This window comes from Elephas maximus, chromosome 24, assembly GCF_024166365.1.
Source record: "Elephas maximus indicus isolate mEleMax1 chromosome 24, mEleMax1 primary haplotype, whole genome shotgun sequence".
Lineage (NCBI taxonomy): Eukaryota > Metazoa > Chordata > Mammalia > Proboscidea > Elephantidae > Elephas > Elephas maximus.
In genome coordinates, this window is record NC_064842.1 from 4,776,317 (window position 1) to 4,797,981 (window position 21,665).

A 21,665-nucleotide genomic window follows, 5' to 3' on the forward strand; every position below is an offset into this window, starting at 1 on the left:
GCACATTAGCTGTTTGTACCACCTACGGACTCTGATTTGTTAAATGGGGAATCACTACAGCACCTAGCCTCGCAGGCTGCTGAGAAGATGGAACGGGTGATCTGGAGCAGTGCTTTGTTTAGCAGAAGCAAACTTAAGACTCAGAAGCATCCAACAAGGAATTTACGGAAGCTAACATGACATTTCTTCCCTTGATTCTTGGGAAACATTTTTTTAAAGAGTAGGATATAGTCTATGTTTGAGTTATGTCAGATAATCGAGTCAAGTCAAAACAGGGACCCACAAATTACTGTACTTTAATTTTCATGAATTTTGAACTACATTTCCACATATTTTGTTCTTTTGGTGCGGTGATTCTCCCACCAGATGTTCATGTCACTCTATGCATATTTCTCCTCAAATGCTACATTTTCAAAGATTTTTACCACTCTGTCTAAAACGCCACACCCATCGTTCTTCATCCCCTCACCCTACTTTCTTCTTTCATAGTCTTCCATACTAGCTGATGTTTTATTATGTATCTATTTATTTTTGTTTCCCCTTAATATGATGTAGGCGCTCTGGTGGTGTAGAGGTTAAGAGCTATGGCTGCTAACCAAAGGTTGGCAGTTTGAATCCACCAGTTGCTCCTTAGAAACTCTATGAGGCAGTTCTACTCTGTCCTATAGGGTCACTATGAGTTGGAATCAATTCAATGGCAATAGGGCTTATATGATTTAAGTTCCACAAAAAGCAAGGACTTTGTTTTGCTCACCACTTTATCCTTAGAATAGTGACTGTCCCAAAGTAGGTGCTTAATAAATTGTTGTAAAATGAATGAATATTTTAATGAATCGATTCATTTAGAATCGGGGCTGTGGTCTGGTTCCTTGCTAAAGCAATAATGTTCTGTGGCTGGAGCTACTCCAGGATTCTGCTTCAGAGCCCTTTGTGTTTTCTTATCAGTTTGGTGATGAGACGCAGGTACTTATTTGATTATAATCTTCCATGTGGTTGCTATGGAGGATTTACATAATTTTGATATTTATATGATTTATAGAGGAAGGCTATAAAGGAAAGATCTAAGCCATACCCAAGCCACATAGGTTTGATAACAGCTTATGGGAAAATGCTAAAGATTATAAAAATATGGAACTTAAAAGAAAATGGAAGGAAACATCCTAGAATCAAGATCAGAGGTTATAGTGACAAGCTGATTTAGCCTGCTGATGTTCCCCTTCACTTCCACTACTGAAAAAGGGGGTCTTGCCCCTGTAACATCTTTACACCTGGTCAATCTCTTACTTTCTCAATTAGAATATAAGACTTTTGAGAGTAGGGATGATATTGTTATTTTATTTTATTGCACTTTCTCTATAGTGGTTATTTCAGATGTCCAGTAATGTTTGTTAAATATTGTTTAAAGAAGAGAGAGCACATAAAAGTGCCCTTCAAGGATGGCAAGGCTGTGAAGCTATCATGTCCATCACAAGTGTGACCTGAACAAACAGGTCCTTCTTCATAATTCCATAAGCATCCTTGCCCACAGCATATATTACATTGAGCAGATTATTCTCTAGTTGCAAAATATTAATAACATAATAATAAAATTAATACAATTTGTGAGCAATAGATATTTTCTAGAATTTTCCAAATGGCCAACTTAATTATAGCTGGTAAAAGAGGAGAGATATTTATTTTTTCTTTGGAAAGTTCTTACAAATAATAGACTCCATTCTCTTCCTCATTTTGTGTTCTGTCTGGTCTATTTCAGACATGCATTGACTATTGAAACAAATTTTAGGATGGATGTTTGGGTGAAAGAAGAGAAAATTCATCATCACAGATGTGTAATAAGGCTAGTTGGATGGCTGAGGGTATTTGCAATGAGGATAGTGGCTAAAAGGCAATTTAATGTACATAAAAAATAAAAGAAATTGTCATTTCTTTACAGAATCTCTCTGGAAGCAAGTCAAGTGGCCTCCATTTTACACATAGCCCAGAACACTAGAAGACAGCTGTTTAGAGATAATACAACAGCAGACAGGTTGTCCCCTTAGGAATTGTTGATAGACTGAGGAAGGCATGTCAAAGGAATTTGTTACCGATGTTTAAATTGGATGGGCTGGGTTGCCTCAGCAAAGTATGGAACCAAGAGGAAATGTGTATCTCTTGAAGGTATTGGGGATACAAACATCAAAGCAGAATGCAGAATCCAGCATTGAATAGAAAACCTGGGCCAGGAAGTCACAGGAGTTTGTACACACCATCAAACCAACAGGACTGGTTATGGTGAACTGGGGAAGGGACGCAAGAATTAAAGAGCCAGAAAGACCAGAGTGAGAGGCATGCCGCCACCAGTGAAGGTGGGAAGGGAGATAGGTTCATTCTAATTCCTGACAATTTATCCTTAAAAGCTTTTGTCTTCTCCTGACATTGTGGCATGTGGATGTGCTGATCACAGTCAAAGGGCCACATATGGCAAAAGGTAGAAACGCTTTGGCTCATTTCAACCGTGGTTTGTTGAAGGATGTCACGTAACTCCACATCTGCTATATTTATCTTCAGGGTCCATTTGCTTTTCTTTTTATGACAAAATTCATTTTTTTCTTGGAGAACCCAGTCTTTGGCCACTATCAGGCTTTGCGCTTTATTTAGAAGTGTTTAGAGGTGACTCCCTACCCAGACTGAGAAGTGTACCTACGACCCGGGCCTGGGAAACCAGAGCTCCATAGTCTTTTTGCCATGTCAGCAGCTTTGGTCTTTGGCCGAATTCAGGCCCATGCAAGCTAGACCTAGAACAAGAATTTTTGTTTTAACAGCTGATAGTTTTTTTTTTTTTTTCTTTTTTCACCACATAGAGCTTGAGAATGGAGGAGAGCTGAGAGATAAAAAGGAATTGGGTCCTGAAAACAGCATTTGGTATCTTTGAGTGAACTGTGCCTAAAGTCTACACCTGACTTTTTAGTTTCATGAGCCAATAAATGCCCCTTTTTGTTAAGCTCATGACTTACAAGAAGAGCTCTAGATGATACCATCATTATAGTTATTGTTAGTCTCACATGTCTAAGCACAGGCTGAGAATCCTGTATGTTACATGTGGGAACCACAGCAGCTGGTGTTACCCTGTCCTAGGTGATCTCCTTTCAAAAAGCTAGAAAGGGTTACAAGATGGCGGGGAAGAGAGTAACAACAACGGGAATATTCCTTTGCACATGTGGACAACAAGCCCAACACTCGCCATTAGATAAGAACTACAGCCAAACACATTGAAAGTACTCAATGACTGCCTTCCCTCTGAAGATTACACAGCATCTGAAAGATTTAAAAAATGGTAGAAATCCTTGCAACTCCTTTTAAAGTGAAAGATACGTACTAAAAGGATTTAGTTCAAGCATCAAGTCAATACAAAAACTATAAAGTAGGAAAAAAACTCCGGCTTTTTGGTTGTTTTTGCTGTTTTATTTTAACTCCTTTTTCAGTTTTCTGGACTCTATCGACTAAATATACTTTATGAGAAATATGGTTATTTTTAGGGAAGTTGGTTACTAGATTTCATAGCTAACATGGTAGTTGAGGTTTGTTGTGTACCTACTGCTTGCTGGTCCTCTTCTGTGCACTTCACAAACGTGAACACAATCAATGCCCACACCTTTTGCTGAGGTATGTGTGACTGTCTGCTTGGTTTACACATAAGCAAGAAAAAGCGCAGAGAGTTGGAGGGATTTGTCTATGACCACAGAGCTAAGGAGTGAGGTCTGGATTCAAATCTGTGCGGTAGAGCTGAAAAATGTAGCCCAGAACAGATGGGTCAGGCTCCCAAGCCTGGTCAGGAAAACACACAGGAAGCCACAAAGGTAGCTCAAAGTCCTGTGAAACGTGCAATAATTAAAACAGAATGCCAGGGGAAATATATATTTAAATATCTTCATTTTGAACATTACAAGAAGCCATGTACTGAGACAGGAGAGTGTGGTAGTCAAGAGAGCGGAGTCTGAAGTTAGTCTATTTGAGTTCTAATACTTACCTACTTAACAACTACGACCATGAGAAACATTGTTGACCTCTGGGTGCCTCAGTTTCCGTGTCTATAAACTGTAGGCATGATACTGGAGACGGTGGGCTGATAGTGGGCTGCAGACTACCTTGAGGGTATTCAGGCAATATCCAAGTCTGTAATTTTTTATATTCTATTTCTTGTATTTTTCATATGGCTAGAGGACTGGATTACCGATAGGCTGGGCTGGAATAGTCTGCAAGGAGAGCACCGACTATGATTGGGCAAAGATGATTTACATGCCCTGGATGACCTTCCGTATACACGACTCTGTGAAACTCAATCAAGTCAACACGTTTCAATGGGGATTTGCTGTCATTTTAAGGAAGCCCCTATTGGTATTATTATTATTTTTTTTTATTGGTAGTCCTTAAAATGAGACATACATGAAATATTAGCAACAGGCAATGAAAAGGGCACACCAATTGAAAACTACTCCTGAATTGATCAGGACGAGAAGCGAGAAATAAAGAGATGTCTCAAAGGAACTGTTCTGACTGTAACTTAATCCTAAAGTCAAGAGTAAAAGGAGAAAAGAAAACATCATTCAAGCGCTCAGCACTGAAGAGTAGGAAATAACGGTTGTAGAGCAGAGAAAGGCGAATGCATGGAGAAAAGCCAAGTATTTAACATTTCGGTTTAGTGGAGATGACTGTGGCTGCAAATTACCTGAATTTCCCTATAGGGAATCGTGTTCTCTTTTAAGGGAAAGAGGCAGACTATAACCAAACTCATTACAATTACACTTTCAAGTAACAGCCCTTTCAAGAGTAAATGTGTGTTAAAAAGGGACTGCAAAAAGTCTGCCTATGGATCATAAAAATATGATTTGGAAAACAAAACTCAGGCTTATGCAAGTTACATTTGATGCACACTGTAACGAACAGCTTGCTTCTAATTCCTCATCTTTGGATAAGTAGCCGGGAGAAGGCACTTTGTCCATTATAATTTCAGATAGCAAGTGCTGCTTCAAAGGATTTAGCCAATTACCCTACAGCATCATCTGCAAACAGTCCTAAACAATATATAATTCCATAAGTCCTTCAGTCAGCATGGTTAGTGATTGACTCATGTGCTGAGAGGCTGGGTTGCTTTAAGAAGTTTTTGTTAGGCAGATATCCAGTATTATAAATCATCACCTTGTAGGTGAGCAACTTGTCCGGACACCACTTTATCCAAACTGGATGCTGGGCTGGGCAGACCCAACCCAAAACTGCTGCCGTGATAATGTCGTTTGTTGTCATTAGCTGCTGTCAAGTTAATTCCAACTCCTGGTGACCCCATGTGTGCACAGTAGGGCCGCTTCATAGGTTTTTCAAGGCTGTGATCTTTCAGAAGTGGATCACCAAGCCTGTCTTCCAAGGCACCCCGGGCGGGTTCAAAATGCCCACCTTTCAGCTAGTAGTCGAGTGCTTAGTCATTTGTACCACCCACTGGCCTGAGATCTCACTAAGTGATCCCCTTTAGAGCATCTCTGCCCATGGAGATGCCCAGGAAATTCCGGCATTCACTGGCAACCTTAGTTGTGACGTTAGAGTTAGCTGTGACGTTAGAGTTAGCTGTGACATCAGGCTTCCGCCACAGATGAATCGGATTCTATGTGGAAATATGGATGTTCCCGGCTGATACACTAAGGCACCACAGAGTTATTTCAGAGACAAGGTGCATTTAAATAACGATTTGCTTTATAAAATTTGAGTAGAAGTATATCAGGAGTGCTGATGTTAAAGGAGCCCCCTTTTTTTGATAATACCATCCATCAGATCTCAGCAGCTCCCTATCCCGCTTGGCCAAACCAACTTCTTGCTCCTCCATGAGCAGCCACTGTCCCTGCCTTTTTTCTGTATCCAGGTTCCCAAGCATGAATTCCCTCGGTGAATCTTAGCATTGCCACCTCCCGTGGCTCTGAAGTCAGAACATCAAAGTGAAGGGACCTCTGCATTGCACACGGCGGTACGGTAACATCACGACTTTCTCTGGTGACCACTTGCTGCAAACTTATTTGCATTCTGAATTCTCTATTTCATGTGAAATACTAGGTCCCGGCTTAGTCCCATAAACCCCGATATCTTGGTAATCAGTCTCAGCCCAAGAGGCACTTCCTAAATGAGTTACAGCCTTAGCGGATGCCCTTTCCAAATATGTCAATATCAAAGCTATTGTTAAGACAGCCATCAAGGAAAGTCACTTGCTTTTGATTTTAGTTACAACCTATTAAAAAATATCTTCCTTCTCTGGAGTCCAGCGGTATACTAGACCAAGGCCTCTTCTCTTCTAAATATTCAGGCAGAATTTTCTTCTTTAGAAACAAAATGTGGTATCAGGTGGAGGCAAAGTCTGATACTGCTCAAATACACGACCACAAGGCCACCTCAGAGAGAGCAGAGATTGGCGGAGACTGTGGAGACAAACCAGAACTAGCCTGGGAAAATGTGGGATTTCAGGGAAAATTATTTCTCTCTAAATATTAGTGTCTCAGCTGCATCTAGAAACGTTTAAAGAAAGGGAGAAATAGTGGTCGGTGTCTTTTTTTTTTTTAGGCAAGTAGTCAGGCACAAAGTTAGTTTTCCTCAGCACTGGAAAAATGAAAATAATCGCCTTACCTATTTTCATAGGTCTCATTCATGGTGGTCAGTGGTCGGGTAGTACCCAAAACCAAAAAAAAAGAAAAAAAAAAAAGCATTGCTGTCGAGTGGATTTTGACTCAAAGTGACCCAATAGGACAGAGTAGAACAGCCCCACAGGGTTTCCAAGGAGCAGCTAGTGGGTTCAAACTGCGGACCTTTTGGTTAGCAGCCGAGCTCTTAACCATTGTGCCGCCAGGGCTCCACTGGGCCGCCAGGGCTCCACTGGGCCGCCAGGGCTCCACTGAGCCGCCAGGGCTCCACTGTACCACCTGGGCTCTGATTAGGTAGTAGGTGGGGGAAATAAGGGCCGGAGCAGGTACACGAAACTACAGAAGTTCCAGGTCTGTTCTGAGAACGTGATCGCCATTCTAGTTTTCCTACTATCAGTTTCAATTGAAAAAATGCACCATCAATAAATCCAGATTGCCTGAGATCGAGGCTGGCTCCATGGGCATGTGTTCTGTGCAGTCACAGAGTCCTGAGCTGAGAAGGACCCCGTGCTTGGTGTAGTGCTCTGCTGTTGCCTTCTTGAATTTCTTAATGATTTTGTTTTTAAATTGTGCTTTAGATGAAGGTTTACAGAGCAAATTAGTTTCTCATTAAACAATTAATACATGTACTATTTTGTGACACTGGTTGCCAACCCCACGATTTGTCAACACTCTCCCCTTCTCGACCTTGGGTTTCCCATTATTAGCTTTCCTGTCCCCTCCTGCCTTCTTGTCCTTGCCCCTGGGTTGGTGTGCCCATTTGGTCTCATTTTATGGGCCTGTCTAATCTTTGGCTGAAGAGTGAACCTTAGGAGTGACTACAGTACTGAGTTAAAAGGGTGTCCGAGGGCCATATTCTTGGGGTTTCTCCAGTCTCTGACAGACCAGTAAGCCCGTCTTTTTTTGTGAGTTAGAGGAATTCTTAATGATTTTTGAACAAAGGTCCCCGCATTTTCATGTTGCATTGGTCTCCACAAATTACGTAGCCAGTCTGGCCTGAGATGTCGCTGCAGTTGACACTGGAGTTTTTATCTCCAGTGGAAACAGAATGTAGTCATTTAGAACCAAGTTTACTATTCAGTATTCACTCATTCAACAAATATTTTTTGAACATCTAATATACGTTAAGTACTGTGATAAGTACCAAGGATTCAATGGCAAACAAGGAGTTATTGTCTCTATCCTTAAAAAATTTTACCTACTAGTTGAGGATCAGAAACAAGAAAAATGATTTAACAATAAAATGTGAAAATATGATGAGAACAAAATGTGGGATGCTATGCGTACACATAGTTTTTGTTTAGTTTGTCCTATACCCTTAGGTGATTTCTACTCATGGGGACCCCATGTGTTGCAGAGTGGAACTGTGTTCCATAGAGGCCTTTCTTTCGAGACACCTCTGGGTAGACTCAAACCACCAGTCTTTCAGTTAATAGTCAAGAGCTTGACCATTTGCACTACCCAAGGACTCGGAAATGTAAAATCCCCTTATAAAGAATGTCTACATTTTGTTATAACGATGGACAGATTATGTTCTCTTTTTTTCCAGAAGCAAGGTGCTGGATATCCACTTCAGTATAACACTGGCATTATGTTTTCTGCTACAACCCCATCCTTAGAGTTTAGGCTACTTAGCACACAAGCTTTTCATGGGCTTCCAAGAGGACAGGAAAGGAATATTGTCCTCTCTGTTCATTGACTTAATGCTGGTGGGCATTTACTTTGAAGTGAAATACAATGATGAGAACTTTAATTATTTTGAAAACATTTTCCCCAGAGTTAAAAGACACATGGGCCCTTAATGTACCTGCTGCTAAAAAGGACATGCTTAATTCATTTTTCTCTCAGTGGCCCTAATTATTTAGTTAATCCTTTTACCCTCTCCTCCACCTTACTGCCCTTATTGGGAGGCCCATCTATAAGGTAGGGGTAACCTGAAGGGAAACGATGCCATAACCGACACCCAAATTGCTCTGTACAGGACGGTGAACATGTTCAGCAATAAATGATACGAAAGGGTGTCTTATTGACAAGCTGACACACACTGTTTGCATTAGTGAATTTGAGAAGATGATGGCTGCCGCTCCATCATCCCCACGGTATTCAGCTCAGTGAGATAGTAGAAAACGCTTCAGTTTACTTAAAGCATTGATAACACCTCTAAATAATTAACTGAGGACTTCCTGTCTTCAATTACTTAATGCTTTTTTTAACATCTTGAGAGGGTTATAAGCAATTTATGGATTTCACATGATGAGTGCATTCGCCCCAGCTCCCACAAGCATTTACAGGATCATGTTTCTAAAGCTCTGATGTAATTAAAAACACGCATGGAGACAATGGGGCTGAGGCGCGGTGCCCAGCTCCCTTTGTCACTTTGAGGAGCTAGGTTTGCAGGCTCCAGGAAGACTCACGCTACAGCTTCATTAGTGTGCTGCCATCACTTAGGGGAGGCCAGCCTTTTGGAATTGAGAAAATCAAAACAGTTACCCTAGGGGTTCAGGCAGGCTCTTTGATCAAACATCCAAGATGGAATGTGAAATAGATTTGATTATTTTAGTTCATTCCATAAACTCAGTAGAACCGTCATTCACATTATCAAACACTTCTGAGCTGAATTTGGTCAGTCAGCTAACCAGGGAACTGAGCTCGTCTGGCAGAGAAAATGCTCACCTGATATGGACCTCAGGTTTTAGATTCTCTGATGCCGAGCACCATTCCTGCCCCACTGAAACTGCCTCGAGGAAGCTGTGGGGGTTTCAGTCCTCATTCAACAAAGAAATCCCTGTTTAGGACTGTATTACCCAGCTGAAGTATCCTCTCATCTATTTAAGATGGAACAGAGTTTTATGATTTTGTAAGAATTAAAACTTTAACATACTTTTTCTAAGAAAAGAGGATTGCTGCCATCAAGCTATGTGTGTGAAATCCTCCTGACATGAAAAGATCCATTAAAAATGACAGTGAAAGGAAGAACTGGTGGAGTGAAAGTGTCTAAAGAAAACATCTTGTCACTATTTTATAATTATTGAGGCTATCAACCGTGTTCATGATAATCATGATAAAGGGAGAAAAGATTGAAGTTGTCAAGGATTTCATTTTACTTGGATCCACAATCAACAGCCACGGAGGCAGCAGTCAAGAAATCAAAAGATGCATTGCTTTGGGTAAATCTGCTGCAAAGAACCTCTTTAAAGTGCTAAAGAGCAAAGATGTCACCCTGAAGACTACGGGACACCTGACCCAAGCCATGGTATTTTCAATCGCGTCATATGCATATGAAAGCTGGACGATGAATAAGGAAGACAGAAGAAGAATTGACGACTTTGAATTGTGGTGTTGGCAAAGAATATTGAATATACCATGGACTGCCAAAAGAACGAACAAATCTGTCTTGGAGGAAGGGCAGCCAGAATGCTCCTTAGAGGCAAGGATGGCGAGCCTGCGTCTTACATACTTTGGACATGTTGTCAGAAGGGATCAGTCCCTGGAGAAGGACATCATGCTTGGCAGAGTACAGGGTCAGCAGAAAAGAGGAAGACCCTCAATGAGGTGGATTGACACAGTGGCTGAAACAATGAGCTCAAGCATAACAATTATTGTAAGGATGGCTCAGGACCGGGCAGTGTTTCATCCTGTTGTGCGTAGGGTCGCTATGGGTCGGAACCGACTTTACCGCACCTAAAAACAACAACAACAATAAATCAAACATGTTCGTTTGAACATTAGAGTTGAATGTGGGCTGTTGGCGTATAAATGCCAGTTTCTAAAAAAATGCAAATCAGTGTGTCAATGCCAGATAGATACTGTAAGGCAACAGACATTTCCTCAGCCTTGTGTCCCGGTTTATTGTGAAACCTTTACCAGTACAAAGTCCTAATGTGCATTAACTGGGCTTTGAAAACTCTGTAATTAACTTTCCTTTGTCCACTCCCAACCATTCTCTTGATTTACACCACTGCGTCTTGTCCAGAGCTTACGGATTACACTCTATTCACAGCTCTCGCTTTACTTGTCAATGCTCTATGTGACTGATCCAGAGCAGACCCATGGCTGTCGAGTCGATTCCAACTCACCGCAACCCTATGGGACAGAGCAGAACTGCCCCATAGGGTTTCCACGGAAGGCCTGGTGGATTCAAACTGCTGACCTTTTGGTTAGCAGCCGAACATTTAACTACTAGGCCACCAGGGCTTTCGCTGTCTGGTTAGGAACGTTCGAAGAGCAGGAATCTTACATTAGAGCACTTACTATAGTAGCTATGGAGTTCCTGGGTGGTGCAAACTGTGAAGTGCCTGGCTACCAACCAAAGGTTGGCAGTTCAAACCCAGCCAGAGGTGCTCGAGAAGAAAGGCCTGGCAATCTGCTTCCAAAAGGTCACAGCCATGAAAACTCTATGGAGTACAGTTCTACTCTGCAGTACATGGGGTCGCCGTAAGTCACATTCCACTCAACGGCAACGCTTGGTTTGTAAACTGGTGTCTAGAGCGGCAAGCAGGAAATACTTTTTTTTTTTTGAAGGAACCAGGATTCTGATTTTTTTACAGAAGGACACCCTGGAGTAGATGAGTTGTTTTCTCCATCTCTCTAATGTTGGCATTAGAGACAGCCCTCACTTGTCTTACAGGGATGTGATGAGAATCAAATGAGTAAAAATGCAGTTATTTACAATTATAAAGCACCATAAACCGAAAAGTAAAAAAAACCCACTGCTGCAAGTCAATGCTGATTCGTAGCGACCCTATAGGACAGAGTAGAACTGCCCCCATACAGTTTCCAAGGCTGTAATCTTTACAGAAGCAGACTGCCACATCTTTCTCCCTCGGAGTGGCTAGTGGGCTCCTACCACCATCCTTTGGGTTAGCAGCCGAGCCTCCAGACCTCCTATAAAAAAAAAAAAAGCACCATACAAAGGTAAAGTTTTATTATATAAAATATTGTTTCATTCACTTGTGATGATTTGCACTTTAACTGAAGCATGATATAAAGAACAAACGTAATCATCTGAACTGATTACGGCTCTCCCCATTCCCATTATCAGTGATTTTACTCCGAATCTAGAGAAAAGGGAGGCCACGTGCTAGTCCACAAATGTTCATTAAGCCCCTTCCACAGGCTTAGGGCACTTTTGGGAAAACACTGCAGATATTATCAATAAATGCTTGCTGTGTGCCAGGAAACTGTAGAGTTTCAGAACAAAACACAAATTTATTTTTCCACCTGAGTCGTATAGCCTAGGAGCTCTGGTGGTGCAGTAGTTGAGAACTTAGCTGCTAACCAAAAGGTCCACGGTTCCAGTCCACCAGCTGCTTCTTAGAAACACGATGGGGCAGTTCTACTCTGTCCTACAGGGTCACTATGAGTCGTAATCAACTCGAAGGCAACACTTAATTGATTAATTAGTTAATCAATGAATTAATTCATTAGTATAGCCTGTGCTTCCTTTTTGGAAAAAAAAACGGCACTCTTTTCTAGGCCTTTCTGCAGTTCTGTGTGACCTCCCTTATGTATGGTATTGATATCCTCTCTAAGGCGTGGGGTCCAATGGAAGGCTTCTCACTCAGGAGGCCTTGGAGGGAGGTGGTTGACAACAGCAAAAGAGTACAATTTCCTAATATCTGAAATGTGTCCTCAGAACCTAAATTGATACCACTGTTTGGGAAGATTTGATAGACCCCAAAAATGAACTAAGCTCCTTAATCTTTCCAAGCATTCTTTTCGGTAAAGCAGGAGTAATAATTCTGCCTACTCACTCCATAGTAGCATGCCTACTCCATAGGTTCATGACGAGAATTACAGCAAATTACACAGTGCGTGCAAAGTGCTTAGGAGAGTATTTGGCACATATTGAACTCATTTGGTCTATAAACAGTTATTAAGCACCTACTGATGTGACAAAGGAAACCCTGGTGGCATAGTGGTTAAGAACTATGAAAGGTCAGCAGTTCAAAACCACCAGGTGCTCCTTGGAAATCTTATAGGACGGTTCTACTGTACCCTGTCCTACAGGGTTGCTATGAGTCAGAATTGACTTGACAGCAATGGGTTTTTTTTTTTTTGGTTGTGACAAGGACTTTCTGAGATACAGTAGAGCTGTGATGGTGTGGTGGGTAAGAGCTCAGCTGTTAACCAAAAGGTCAACAGTTCAAATCCACCAACCGTTCCTTGGAAACCCTATGGGGCAGTTCTACCATCTCTTATAGGGTCACTATAAGTTGGAACTGACTTGACGGTAATGGGTTTGGTTTTTTGGTTTAGAGATACAGTATTGGGTGAGGTAGACAAGGTCCCTGGTCTTCTGGATCTCAGATTCTAGTGGGAGAAGCAATAAAAAGACAAATGAAAAATAAAAAGGAAAATATCAGGTCATGAAAAAAGTAAAACAAGATGAAGTGGCGGTGCCTTAGGGAATCTTCACAAGTCCGTGGCTTCAACGTTCCATGTAGAACTTTCTAGCAAACTCCAGTCACTTCTTAATCCAGTCTCACACTAGACATTTTCACTTAAAGTGCCAAATAACATCTGCTTCCCCCACCTTTTCGTGATCTATTTCACCTCTTTAATTTTTTTTGTTATTTTATTTTTAACTTTTTCCTCTTGTTTTTCACTTGCTTTCAGAAAGGCACTCTTATCCATAAAGTGCTCAAGCTTGGTATGTTGAAAATATCGTTGGCTCTTTCCTTTTATTCCTCTACTTAAAACTGAGTGTCCTGTAGCTTATGTCCCCCAATATCTTTTGCATCTTTCTGATTTTCTCCATTCCTACCCCTGATGCTTACGTCCGGGTCTTCGTCACTTCTTATCTAGTTTATGGAAGTAGCCTCTGAACTATTTTGTCAGAAAAGGCTTCTTCTCAGAAGTGACATTTAAGCTAGAACACATTAACTAATATTATAATCACTACTAGTAAATATCTAACATATTATTACTAAATTATGCTATTATACTGTACTATTATATTGCTAAAACCAATGATAATAAGTAATGTTATTGGTTAAAACAATACAATGACTATTAATTACTGTTAATCATAATAACAAACAGTCACATCCAGTCAATGTCAACTAGCTCTGTGTATTAATTACTGACTTAGCAGACAAACTTTAGCCCCTGGCTGGATTTTCCCCTGCCTTCTAGTATATTCTTGTCTATCCTAGTCCCGGTATCTATCAGTATATCCTTGGGGAATAAAAATGCATTTTACTGTTTGTCTAAAAAAAAAAAAAAAAAAAAATTCAGTTTGATGCAAAAACCCTACACTTAATGCATGTCAAAGCCAAATATGTACGATCTCTGAAGTTATCTGCTGTTGTGGCTTATTGCTGCCAGTGTGGGCTCTTCTGTTAGCATGGATAAGTGGGACCTGACCATATGTCAAGAGAACAATCCTTTCCAAGTGACCTCATATATCAAACACACACCCCTGGGATCCATTTCCCCACGAACCACAGTGACAGGCTCCTCCACTAGGTTTCTCTTTTTTTTTTCACCTGTGACCGTATGCTGCCTCCTGTCAGTGGCGTCAGTGTGGATGAGACCTTTCCCAGCCTGCCTGAGCTGGTACTCTTTAATGACACCATTTGGTTTCTCAGGGATGCTCCAGCTCAAATGCAAAGCCTCCGCACTTTGGGCTGTGATTCTTGGTGGCAGGACGCTCTCTGGAACTCCTTGGGTAGTGGCTGCAACTACCTGAGCACAGAGGGATTAAACAGCAATTTATTGTTATAGTACACCAGGTATCCTGATCAATGAGAATGTCACTTCTGTTTTAAAATGCTGTTGTCTAGCCTGGCGTATCATTAGCAGGGGCTTGGAGAAGCAGTCCTCTTTTTTTTATTCTTTCCCTCCCATCCTATTTAAACAATGAAATCTGACCTTGAATACATTACATAAGTCTCAGACTACCATTTATCACAACAGGTTCAACAACAATTCTGATGGCAGAGCGCAGCCTTCAGCTTTAAACAAGCAAAATCTGGCCGGCAGACTGTCTTACTGGAGAACTCTTGAGAACTCTCTTCCAGATGGTCCATCAGTGTCTTTGCATTTTAACAGCCTGATTTTGTACATTTTAAGCACCAGTAAATATGGAGCAAAACCTACATCTGAACTTGCTTGCATATAATATGCTTTGAACAGAATAAATGAGTGGACATTTCTGTACTCTTCCTGTGATGCCCAGGATGACTTTACAGTTTCTGAACCTATGTTCTAGGGAAAAAATCAAATGAGAAGAGAAAAGGATAAATCAGCCAACTACTTATTCAATATTGTCGAAATACAGTTTTGAACGAAAATTGCCTGGATTCCCCACCCCCCCCAACACACACACAATGAACTTTGATTTCACTTTGTAACCTATTGTTTTGGCCTCTGTAGGCATGAGCTGTGCCCGTGCAAAAGGCACGAAGTCGTTCCAGGACCATGTAGACCACGACTTTTAATAGGGCCAATCCACTGCTACCTGTCCAAACGGTGGCACATTCAGAGATGTTTCTGGGGCCTGTTGGATAAAAAGCTGCACCCATCCACTGTGGCTGATCATTTTGACTGAATGGTCCGGTCCGTTTGGAAGGTTCTGGAGCAGTGTGTGAAGACGCTGCCCTTCCACAGTCGTAGCTGCATGAAGAGAATCAGGGCTGTTGTGTGTGAGCTTGTCTCCTCCTGGGCTTCCCCTGACGAGGTTGGCGACTGTGAAATGGCTCTTTCCTTATCTCATTCCTAAGTTGTTGCAGGGTTTCTTCCCAGTCTCATTTGTAGGTTTTCTTTCTTCATCTAGTAGTGTCCCCCAACGTTCATTAGTCTATGATCTTGTGTTTTTGTCATCCTGTGTATTTTCCTTATTGTTGTTAGCTGCTGTTGAGGTGACCCCATATACAGTGAAAGGAAATAACTGCCTGGCCCTGTGCCATCCCACGATAGTTGCAGATTGGTATTGTGAGCCATAGGGTTTTCATTGGCTGATTTTTGCAAGTAAATCTCTAGGTCTTTCTTTCTTTCTAGTTCATCTTAACCTGGAAGCTCTGCTGAAACCTGTTCAGCATCAGCCTCCACCGACAGATGGGCAGTTGTAGCCCATGAGGTGCATTGGCCAGGAATCAAACCCAGATCTCCTGCATGGAAGTTGAGAATTCTACTACTGAGCCACCATTGCCTCTCACGTATTCTCCCTGATGACTGTTATGGGTTGAATTATATCCTCCCAAATATGTGTGTATCAACTTGGTTAGGCCATGATTCCCAGTATTCTGTGGCTGTCCTCCATTTTGTGATTGTAATTTTATGTCAAAGAGGACTAGGGTCACATTCTGGATCCAATGTAAAGGGAGTTTCCCTGGGGTGTGGCCTTGCACCACCTTTTGTCTCTTGATAAAAGGGAAGCCAGCAGAGGGGGGAGGCCTCATAGCACCAAGAAAGCAGTGCTGGGAGCAGAGCGTGTCCTTTAGACCTGGGGTCCCTGTGCCTGAGACACTCCTTAACCAGGGGAAGATTGATGACAAGGAATCGTCCTGCAGAGCCAAAAGAAGGAGAAAGCCTTCTCCTGGAGCAGACACTCTGAATCTGAACTTGTAACCTGCTAGACTGTGAGAGAATAAATTTCTCCTTGTTCAAGCCATCCACTTGTGGTATTTCTGTTATAGCAGCACTAGATGACTAAGACAAAGACCATTCTCAACTCCGTTGCTTTGACTTCCCATGTGGATCTTTCTAGCAAATTCTAGAAACTTCTTAATCCAGCTTCACACTAGACATTTTCACTTAAGCCAAATAATATCTGCTTCCCCCATCCTTCCTGTGATCTATTTCTCTTTAATTTTTTTATTCCTTTATTTTTAACTTTTTCCTCTCAGTTTTTACTTGTTTCAGAATGGCACTATTATCCATAAAGTGCTCAAGCTTGATATCTTGAAAATATCATTGGCTCTTTCTTTTTATTCCTCTACTTAAAGCTGAGTGTCCTGTAGATTCTGTCTCCCAATATCTTTTACATCTTTCTGATTTTCTCCATTCCTACCCTTGATGCTTACATCCAGTTTATGGCAGTAGCCTCTGAACTATTTTGTCTTGCCAGTCTTTTGTCATTTTCTCCATTGTCAAGGGCAGGCGGTTTTTGGTACAATATCTAAATAGGAACCCATATTCAATGGAGCAATGGCTTGGGAATTTTTATGGACTTAGAGGAACCAAAAAATAAAAACCAAACCCATTGCCATCAAGCCGATTCTGACTCATAGTGACCATGTAAGACAGAGTAGAACTGCCCCATAGGGTTTTCAAGGAGCAGTTGGTAGATTCAAACTGTTTATCTTTTGGTTAGCAACTGATCTTTTAATCACTGTGCCACAGAACTCCAGATTTACAGAAAGTCACCTAAAAATCATTGGTAGGGGAGAAGTGTGAAAGAGGATTATATTGGTTCAAGTTTTCTCCTGAGTTTACTAATAAAGGATAGATATTTGGATAAATCTTGCTTTCAGTGGTATCTGCATAATGATTGGCACCCAGAGGAGGCGACAGTTGAACACCCTACTTAACACCACTTTGAGGGGGATACTTTTTTTTTTCCACTGGAAAAATCACTCCCAGCCTTGACATTAGTACAGTCTTCACATTGTATCTGTCTTTCTAGGGTTTCAGGAGACTCCCATTACCTCGCTGCTGGCAGTACAGCCAGCAACTGTGCATGCTTTCAGCTGGTATGAATATTCCTGAAATGGCTGAATTCCCTTTGTATCCGAGAAGTTCAATGACAGTCCCCGAAAGCGTTCAAATCCATTTCGGAGAAGAATGTAGTAAATAATTGGACCTAAAAGAGCCGGAGAAACTGGTTATTTTTAGTATCATTTTTTTTTTTATCAGATCAAATATTTGCAATCAATTTGTATGCCTTAGTGGTCTGAAGAAATGGGATATTATAGTATTACTTAATCTTAATTTGCTATTATGTTGCTAATCTCAAGCAGCTCTTAATTATTCTCAGTATTTGGAGGAAATGGATTAGTGACATAGATAATCAAAGTCATTTACGTTTATTTCCCCTATCACCAAACAAATTTATTTCTAATATTAAAACTATGCTGCCTTCTCTGAATATCTTTTGCTTGGTTTAAAGTGGCTCAGATTTAAGCTGAAATTCAAGGAAGTTTTGTTTTGCGTTGGTTAAAATTCATGAGAGCTGTTCCACAAAGTGAATGAACAGTTGGCACAAAACTAAAGTTTCCTTTGATTGAAAATACTTTTTCATGGTTAGATGCATGCCAGTTAAACGTAGCTTACACTCATTTCAATTTCCTTGTAGGTTTTACAGGGAGGTTGGTGGTGGTGGTAGTGGGTGGGTTACATTATCTCTATTTTAAAAGTAGTTTTATACCATTTGGTTGTATAGGTTTCTTCCAGTTTAAGACTATTGCATCTTCGAGATTATCCATTTTGGCCCACCTAGGGGGACTCACTCCTTGGGGCACATCTTCTTTTGTGCTGGCCCTAACAGCTTTGCTGAATCCTTGCCCATAGCCATTCCATGCAGAAATCCTATACTCATACGTCATGTAGGGCTCCACGCTTACATCTGAAAAGAGAGAAATCAGACAATAAGTTTTTTTTAATCATCAGATAAAAAAATGAATACAAAAAGTCTAAGTATTTAAAGATAAATGCATAGAACTCTAGCCCTCTTGTATATAAATAAAACTCTAATGTCTTCATTTTCTACGCAATAAAAACCACTCTAAGTGTTTATTAGGTGTAGAGATAAAGAACTGCAGAGAACAGAATTTACCTTTTCTGAACAGAAAAATATGGATACATTAAAGAGTGAAAAATAAAAGCACCAGACTAATGTCCAGTTAGACGTTCATGGTACACAATCCATGTACCCTCTGCTTCTGCACACGGCAGGATTGCCAACATTCTTTTATAATTTTATTATGACAAACTTTACCAATTATTGCTTTATTTTTGTTAGTATCACTTTATTAAATTGTTATTATATGGATTATAATGTCAGGTGTTATGAGATGCAGGCCTTGAAAACTTATTTTATGGTTCCCTGTTAGTAAACTGAGCCCTGGTGGCAAAGTGGTTAAGAGTTCAGCTGCTAACCAAAAGGTCGGCAGTTCGAATGCACCGGGTGCTCCTTGGAAACCCTATGGGGCAGTTCTACTCTGTCCTACAGGGTCGCTATGAGTCGGAACTGACTCGATGGCGATGGGTTTTTGTTAGCGAATAAACAGGAATGCTCGTGCACTATGCACTTCCTTTCCTCTTGCACAAAAAGCGAAACTGAGCCCCAAACCAAACACAACCAACCTAAACAAAACAGCATAACCAGCCTGCTTAGCTTTGGGGCTGCCCAAATTATGTAAGGTGGTGGTCCCTGTGATTCCAGGGTGTCTTAAAAGTCTTAGAGAAGTTTTAAGTTTAATAACTTCAGAAGCATTAATGCTACAAACGTACAGAAAATGTTACCTGAGAGTTTAATCATTTACACTTATTTTCCACTTACTTCATTTTGTGGTATTTAAATAATATGTAGTATTTATTTATTCATTCTTTCATTCATTTTGAGGTGACCGTTTCCGATGACTTCCTCAGACTGAGCATCATTAAGAGAAAAAAAAAATCCTCCTGTTCGGTTATCTGGTCACCTGCTTTATTTCCATTGGACATGGGGCTAATTCTCAGCCCAGCCACTTAGATGACTACAGCTACATTCTCCTTACAAGCATCTCCTCATAATAAACCCTACCCTGCCTACTTTACAGAATTAATATGAAAATTAAATGCAATAATTTGTTTGACAGACTTCAAAAAGTGTAAATTGCTATACAGATACAAGGAGTTGTCACCCATCTCCATTTTCCCTGGAAAGGGGGTATGTGCCACATGGTATCTGGAAGACCACCAGTGGGTCCCCAGATCTCCCATTTTTCCTAGTCGGAGGACTCCTGGTTAGAGACTATGCTTTTCAACTTTTTCACAGCTTGGTACAGCACATGACTCAGTTCTCCACAATAGAATGAGTGTGAAAGTGATGCAGGCAACTTCTGCATCATCTTTTTTAACAGCAAATTGCTCGCCTTCCATTTCTGTTCTTATTCCCTTCAAATGAGCTAGAACTAGGATGTTGAGATAACCCAGGCTGTGGCACACAGATGGCAGTAGCAACCTAAGCATGGTGAGCTACAAAACGGTAAGAATCTGGATCCCTGAATGACCTTGTGGGGCTGAGGTGCACACCAGCCAAAAAGATGGTCACTATATTTTTGTTATCTTTGCTAAAGCATATTAAACTGTTCATAGCTAAAAACTGTTTTTCTCCATCCTTCAAGTGCAAGTCATCATTTCTAATTTCGGTTGCTGCTGTTCTCCTTGCTGCATTCCTTATTCTTTCTGTCACTGATTTTCTTCCTTCCTTCCTCCCTCCCTCCTTTCCTTTCCTTCTTTCTTTTTTCCTTTCCTTCCTTCCTCCCTTTCCTTCTTTCCTTTCTTTCTTTCTCTCTCTTCCTTCTTTCCTTTTTCATGCATTCATTCATTCATTCATTCATTTTCTTTTCATGCTTTCATCTCTTCTCCATGTTTCTTGGTTTTCCTGTGAGGTCTGGTCGTTCAAATATGCTCCCACCTATAAAAGCATTTCTTTTGCTTTACACATAAGAAAATGTTTGTTGAAATTTTGCTTTTCCCTTAACAATATTTCTCACTTCTCAGAACTCCTTTTTCTTTGCCAAAATTGCCAACTCCTCTTTATATTTTTTAGCTTCCTGGCTCAAAATCATTCTGTATGTCATGTGGGGTTAGTCTTCCAATAAATTTTATTTATTTATTTATTTTTTGGTATGTTTGTTCAACATTTACTTGTTAATTGCACCATGTCCCATATATATTTGTCTTCCTTCAATCATTTCTTCGAGAGCTGAAAGAGTAATCTGTTAAAAATGCATGTATGATTGTTCACTCCATTGCTGCATGAAGTCCGAACTCCTTGATGTGGTGTAAAAGTCCTTTGTAGTCAGATACCTACTCTTTGACCTCACTTGCTCATCACTTTCTCTCTCCTTTGCTGTGCTGCATTCATTCTGAGGTACGTGTTATTTTCAAAACTTGTTGGACTTTCTGTTGTTTCCTGGGCTTTGTACATGTTGCTCTCTCTGCCTGGTCTATCTTCCTCCAATCTGATAGGCTCCTACTTGTACTGCAGTTCAGCCATCCTCATATAACTTGCTCTACTTTTCTAGTAGGTATCTGTTGTCCTTCAGTGCTCAGATCAGGCATTATAACATTCTGGAAGTCTCCTAACCTCTCCAGTCTGAGTTAGGTGTTCCTGTAATACTCTCCAAATACATATGTATTTTTATCATAGTACTCACCTGCATACTATTGGTCACATTACAGTATAATCATGTATTTTCTTCGATGTCTTTTCATAGGAGCTCCAAATTCCTTGTGGAAAGGACTATTTCTTGTTTATCTATGTAAGTACAAGTCCTAGTATACTTCCTCTCTATTTGTAGGTAGTTAACACTTTTTGATAAATGAATGATGAATTTTGTTCAGCACTGGTATTGTTAGCCTCCAATTTTGAGTTTCTAAAAAAGGCTGAAATTTCAGTCTAAATTGGTCTCAGTGGAATTTGTCTTAGCACAATTTGAGCGCTTCATTTTTTTTTTTTTAATGAGAAAGAAAGATTTGTTATTTCCCACATTCAATTTATAGCATTTTTTGGCAGGGAAAGTAGTCTGAAATACAGATTTAAAAACCACTTATAACATTATATTAGTAGGTGGAAATACCCATTTACTTCTGGAAAGGACTAGTGTAAGTATATCTTAAAAGCCCTGCAAATCCTGACCTTATTTACGAGGGGCAGACAAAAGTAGTGAAGTCTTTTAGACGAAAACCCAATGAGTTTACGTCCACAACTTAAACCTGTGACTGGGAGTGGGAAGAAGTTGGAGGGCTAGACAGACTGCCTTCTATCCAGAGGCCTTGCCTAATTAACCTCATTCCAAT

The 21,665-nt window shown here is 40.7% G+C and overlaps 1 protein-coding gene across 4 annotated transcripts in view; it reads right to left on the reverse strand.

Annotated features, from left to right (window-relative positions):
- The window catches only part of USH2A (usherin), a 906,431-nt gene that overhangs the window by 183,509 nt on the left and 701,257 nt on the right, over positions 1-21,665 (reverse strand). For all 4 annotated transcript variants that reach the window (XM_049868234.1, XM_049868232.1, XM_049868231.1 and 1 more), the window contains 3 exons: positions 18,025-18,222; positions 17,306-17,460; positions 14,144-14,342 (listed from right to left, as the gene is read on the reverse strand). In XM_049868234.1, coding sequence (XP_049724191.1) covers positions 14,144-14,342; positions 17,306-17,460; positions 18,025-18,222 — 552 coding nt within the window. The remainder of the gene's footprint in view (positions 1-14,143; positions 14,343-17,305; positions 17,461-18,024; positions 18,223-21,665) is intronic.